Source organism: Tupaia chinensis, unplaced genomic scaffold (assembly GCF_000334495.1).
Source record: "Tupaia chinensis unplaced genomic scaffold, TupChi_1.0 Scaffold000242_1, whole genome shotgun sequence".
NCBI classification, from domain to species: domain Eukaryota; kingdom Metazoa; phylum Chordata; class Mammalia; order Scandentia; family Tupaiidae; genus Tupaia; species Tupaia belangeri.
Genome location: NW_006159720.1, coordinates 263,323 through 269,754, shown reverse-complemented (window position 1 = coordinate 269,754; position 6,432 = coordinate 263,323). Strand labels below are relative to the sequence as shown.

Here is a 6,432-nt window from a genome sequence, read left to right as displayed (position 1 = left end):
AATGCCGAGACTGTTCTAACAGCCCATCCAGTCCTAGATCACCATCTGGAACCCTCCAATCCCCCAGTTTGAACACACTCTCAGAGCCATTTACATCTCAGCTGCACCCTTGGGTGGGCAAGAGGCAGCCCCAAGTTCTTGGAGCCCACCCTGAAGATCACTGGGGTCAAGCAGGAGGCCAGAGTGCCCCGGGACAATTACCCCAACACAGAAACCCACTGTTACTCAGCAGCTGGAAGTATTCTGTAATTTTTAAACATTCATATGCTTTTAGTGTGTTTCATTTGCTCCTAATATTTTTCCTTAATTGGAGATGAAATTATTTATATAAAATATGGTGTAATACTACTTCAAAGATGCTAATGAGATTTAACCTGTCAAATAATGAAAAATATTTAAGAACTTTACATTAGGATAAAAAAAGATGGACCCTATTTCTTCTTAGTCATTATTAAGAATTGGCACAGAGAATGAAATCAGAAATGAGATCATCTTGCAGTGGCTTTGCCATCAAAGAAAGCTGAACTTTGCAAATATGACTAAAACACTGCGGATCTCTATAACACACTGCGCTACATGAAATACTGTGTTCTATTTACCTGTAATGAAGACTCTGTCTTGATTTCCTTGTGTGTTTCTCTCACAGTATAATGAGAATGATTTATGGATTATTTTCACTCTTGTAAACTCTCCCTCAGGAGATGACAAACAATTGAGTATCCCCAAAGCATTTAGAGAACATAACAAAATGCCTTATGGATGTCTAATATTTGTTAAAGACAATTTTTATTCACTTCTGTATTAGGGTTCTCCAGAGAAATAGAACCAATTGGATTGATAAATAGGTAGACACAGTTATAAACAGAAAGACACATAGATAGAACAGATGTATTATGAGGAATGATTTCTATAGGTAGGCTGAGAAGTCCCATGGATTGCAAGCTACGAGTTTCTGATCCAGGAATCCTAGTAGTATTGCTCTAGTCCAACCCTGAAGGCTTTAGAACTCGGGCACCCAAAGGAACAGAGTTACAAATGATCTACAATCTGGGAGGTCAATATCTGGTGGCAGGAAAAGATGGATGTTCCAGCCCAAGCAGAGACAAATACATCCTTCCTCTACCAGTTTGTTCTATTCAGAGTTTTAATGGATTGATTTAATATCCACCCCCATTGGGAAGACAATCTTCTTCCCTCAGTTAACAATTCAAATTCTAATTTCCTTCAGAAACACCTTCACAGACATTGGAAACTCTTTCACCCAGTTTAGTTGAGTTATGAAATTAACCATTAAAAGTCCGCCTCTTGTCAACTTGTCATGCATATGCACCTTCTAAGCTATATTTAATTTTATAATAAATACAAGAGCAGTATTATATTGGCCTTACATGGGACTAAACTAGACTTAATACAAATAAAAACACTAATCTCTTTCTCAGAAGGGAAAGTACATTCCTTGAGTGATGTATACTCTTTTGATTTTCCTTAGCTTATATTTTCTGATGTAAAATAAACTCTATTTAAACATTTATATAAAGTATTTTTAAATATTTTTGCTATATTTTTGCTGTATTGAAAATATAAATAAAATAAATATGCTTAATACACACATGTTCATAACAAGGAAGGAATATCTACAGTATTCACAGTTCTTATTTCTATAACTGTTTACATAGCAGTAATTGGTATAACTGTCTTGTATAGGCCAGCAGGTGGTGTGGTGGTTTAAGTGCTAGACTTCCACATGGCTGACCATGGTTTGAGTCTCTGGTCTGGTGGCTTGCTTTCTCACTTTTCCTCTCTCTGTCTCTAGTCAAATATTATTATAAAAATAATAATAAAATTTATTAAATAAATAATTCTTTAAAAAACTGTTGAAGATATTTCGTAGTTTTATCAATGGTACTGAGGAGAAATGTTCACCTGTTGAAATATCCAATTTGTAAGACAAATAATAATGTGATTGAATGTATAGAAGAAAATGAAATGAAAAAAAAAATAAAAGGAAAAAAAAGAAAAAAAAAACTGTCTTGTACTACCCATTCTGTATTTCCTTTGCATTTAGCATACATCTCATTTAGATGTGTTTCTTTCCCTGATGAGGTGACACAGAATTAATTTCTGGAGCCTCTGGGTCATTAGATCTTTGCCATGGATTGGGTTGTTGTAATTATTCCATTGTCTTAAATATTGGGGGTGGTAACACTAAGGGATGCCCTAACATATTTTCTATATGCTCCTTACCTCCAATGTGGAATAGTAGCCCAATTTCCCCTTAGTAATCAGAATCAATCAGCCTGTCAACACCATGCCTAATTGTCCTATTGATTCAGTGGCATGAGAAGTCCAAAGTGGCCAGGTGACAATCTTAAGTTCCAAATCAATAGACTCATTGTTGTGTCCCATAGTGGAAGCATCCATTCCTCTAAATTAAAACCTCTAGGTCAGCAGAGATCAAATTCATGGGAATAGGAAGCCAAAAAATGTTCCTACTGGATAACTAAGGGTAATATACAGAAATGTGACACTCTCATTTTTACCTCTTTTCTATAGTCCTATATCTGGGGAAAAAAAAAGTAAAAAAGCAAAAATAAATAAATAAATAAATAACTCTATGTTGAAGAATTATGGAAAGAATATATAGGCTTCTAGAGAACCTTCTCCCAGCTCTTCAAGATATTGTCACCAGGATAAATTAGAACTGAGTCTCCCCCATTGTCTGTCAAGCCAGCCTCTCAAGATGAAGGGCAATGTGTTTAAGCCAATGAATTACACGAGTATGGGCATTCTACTGCACTTCTTTTCTGAAAAGTGATTTTTTTTAAATGATTAGTAATGTTGTCTGGAATACCATGATGATGGATAAGCCATACTGTAAATTGGAAGGTAATTTTAGCAGAATAATAACTTGCAAGAAAGGCAAACCCATAACCAGATTAAATATCTGTTCTCCAAAGGACAAAAAACTGTCTTTATCTAAGTAAGTGGTCTAGTGTAATAGAAGTGCCTCTAGGTTATTGTTAATGTTAAATCATCCCAGGGAATGGTTTCATGTCAGTGGCTCAGTGTTCATCTCTGATGCCAGAAGACAGAGTACTCCTTAGAACTGATAACCAGGTTGGCCATGGTGCATCTGTGTTGCCAAGCCCAGGCATATCTTCCATCCCTGCCACCATGGCTAATTGATCTTAAGCCTGCTGGACTGTGACAGAACCTGGGAAAAGAAACTGATGGGTGTCCACAAAGAAGATATGTTATTGATTTGGTTATTAAAAAGTCATTGATTATAGTTATCTTTTCTGTGAATAAAGACATGAGACACGCATATGTTTGCATTTTTTATCCATTGAGAAAAGTCTATCCACATACTTCTTTGAAATTTCAGGAGAAATTATGACCTTTTCAAGGATATTTCCAAGTCATTCACTATCTAACCAAAATACCGGCTGCCGTCCCTGAACATACTTTTGTATTATCACATGTCTGGCTTCTTCTCCCTACATACAGAGTACAAAATAGGCTGCACTGCCTCAAGTCATGCCCCTTGAGATTTCCCTTTACCAGTGTTCAACAGAGATATCCCAATAATGACCTGCTTTGCTGCAGTAGTGCAATTCTGGGTGGTGATTTGACATTATGCAGAAATATTTGTAAACCAAGCCAGAGTGTTCTCTTTCTCTGTCGACTGACTGTAGGAACTTCCATGAGACCAAAAATCTATGCAAGAGAGAACAGAAAGTGTAGCAGGAATAGAATAATGGGCATTCGGGCTACTTTTTCACTAGCTTACTTATGCCTCACTGCCTACTCAAGCCACCAAAATAAGGCTTACATGTGATAAATGGGATGTTGCTATGTGTGCCTTCTGGTTTATTGGTGAGACAACACCAAAATTTGGGTTCTTAGTTTTTTTGTTGTGATTTCTGGTTTACATATAATTGTTTAAAACTCTATGAGCAATGGCATTGTTTTTCAAATATGCATACAGTGTATAAAAATCAAATCAATAATGTAGACATATTCAATTGATTTGATGTTGAAAATTACATGATGTTGTGCATATTTAATAAGTTCTACTAGCTTTTTGGGAGGGATAAGAATATATTGAATTCTCAGTAATGATTTATACATTTTCCTCACATTTTGTTTTATTTTTCCCTTAAGTATTACTGCAATGTTGCATTTTCCCATTTTGTTCAGCCCTACTACCATTTTTTTTCCCAATTTGATACATACCTACTGCGCTTGACATATAGCTCACCAATATATTTGTGAACATGGTGCTGTGATGTCAGGATGGTGTTTAACTCAGTTTAATTATTAGCAACACATTAAGGTTATGCCATCTGATTCTTTCTGTATTATAATCAATTAAACATATTACATACATTAAATTATGTATATTGAAAAATAACACATTTCCTTTTTCATTCAGTGGCATACAGAGCAAAGAATGACACACAGAACATAATTTATACAAATCATATTTTATAAAACCTTGTAAAAATTTTGTTTATGTCATTCAATATCTCTGTAGGGCATATATTACATCTTTGTTCCTCAAGCTGTAGATCAAGGGACTCAACATGGGAATAATCAAGGTGTAGAATAGAGAAGCCATTTTACCAGTGTCAAAGGGATGACTGGACTTGGGCCGCACATACATAAATATCAAAATCCCAAAGAATACTATGACCATGGTCAAGTGGGATCCACAGGTAGAGAAAGCCTTCCCTCTGCCTTCAGCAGAATTCACCCTAGGGGAGAAGTCATCCACCAATCACTTCTCTTGCAGGGATTTTGGACATCCATGCACACGCTCCCAGCATCATTTTTAAGCCAAAGGATCCGGGAATCAAACTACGATCAGTCATGTGAGAATCCTTAACCACCACACCACCTGCTGGCCCAATCCTGAAAATATTTCTTCAAAACCATCTCCCAAATTATTCCTGGGCAAAATTTGAGAATAACATTGTTTTTTCTGTTTTAGCATCATAACTCAAAAAGCTTCATGAATTTTTATTTTTAAATCAATGCTCACCAAATCCTAGCCTCATTTAATTAAACAGAATTGCTTATAAACCTGTAAGTCAGCCATTGAATCTTTGCTTTTTCTTTCATAATGACAGGAAAAAAAAGTACTCACTATTCATTTTACTACAGAGCTCTAAAATTACATTAGTTTAAAGGAATTACATGGATTTGTTGTGAATCTCCTTAAGGCATCCTTCACATCCTTATTCCGTAGACTATAGATCATGGGATTCAGCATTGGGATCACCAGAGTGTAAAACATGGAAGTCATGTTGTCACTGTGTAAAGAATGACTAGATCGAGGTTGCAGATTCATGAATAACAATGTCACATAGAAAACTATGACTGCCGTCAAATGTGAAGCACAGGTGGAAAAGGCCTTTTTCCTTCCTTCTGATGAACGCATCTTTAGAATGGACAAAACAATGTTGAAATAAGATACAAAAACTACAGTCAAGGAAAAAAACAAATTGGTACATGCAGATATAAACACTATTGTTTCTGGAACGTAAACATCAGTGCAGGACAATGCTAACAAAGGCGCAATATCACAATAAAAATGACTGATTACATTGGAAGAGCAATAAGACATGGAGAAGATAGAAGATGAAACCACAACAGCTGTAGAAAGGCCGTAGAGATATGTGAGGCCTACCAGCAGAAGGCACAGCCGTGGAGATATCACCACCATGTAGAGCAAGGGGTTACAAATGGCCACATAGCGATCGTAGGCCATCACAGTGAGCAGGATAACCTCCGATACAATGAAAAATAAGAAACCTCCCAGTTGGGTGGCACATTCATAGTATAAGGTAATATTCTTCTTTACTAAAAAAGTGATCAGCATTTTAGGGGCAATGACGGTTGAGTCACCAAGATTAATGAGAGCCAAATGTCTCAAGAAAAAATACATGGGCGTTTGAAGTCGAGAATCAACACTAGTTAGAACAATGATGCCAAGGTTTCCTGCCACGGTCAGCCCATAGATCACCAAGAAGACCAGGAAGAGGGGAACCTGCAGTTCTGGATTTTCTGAGATACTGGTGAGAATAAACTCTGTGGCCAGGGTAGAATTTCCAGAAGCCATGTATGAGTTTGATAATTCATCTATTTGGGGAAGAAAAGGAAAAGTGGTTAGAATCTTGAAAGAATTGCTTTCTTAAGCTGCCATGTTTTCTCTTTTTATTTATTTATTTAAAAAAGAAATTTTTGCTATAGGGTGCATATATTTGCCAGAGAGACAAATAGAGACAGACAGACAGTGAGAATAACCTCCCAGAGGGTATGGCCATGCCGCAATCCCTTCTCCTTCCTTCTCCTCTCAGGATCTTGGGCATTCAGGGACATGTGCCTGGCATGAGGTTTAAACCACCAGGTCTGGACTCAAGCTGTGGT

The 6,432-nt window shown here is 36.7% G+C and overlaps 1 protein-coding gene and 1 pseudogene across 1 annotated transcript; both read right to left on the bottom strand.

Annotated features, from left to right (window-relative positions):
• LOC114007842 (inhibitor of growth protein 1-like) overlaps positions 1-3,463 on the bottom strand; it is a 4,472-nt pseudogene extending 1,009 nt beyond the window's left edge.
• Positions 3,464-5,176: 1,713 nt separating this feature from the next.
• On the bottom strand, positions 5,177-6,124 carry LOC102482219 (olfactory receptor 8J1). Its single transcript, XM_006148745.1, has one exon. The coding sequence runs from the start codon at positions 6,122-6,124 to the stop codon at positions 5,177-5,179; it is 948 nt and encodes a 315-aa protein (XP_006148807.1).
• Positions 6,125-6,432: the final 308 nt, after the last annotated feature.

Bases quoted from the DNA above. Each gene is read 5' to 3' on its own strand.
- LOC102482219 (XM_006148745.1), bottom strand. From the start codon at position 6,124: ATGGCTTCTGGAAATTCTACCCTGGCCACAGAGTTTATTCTCACCAGT.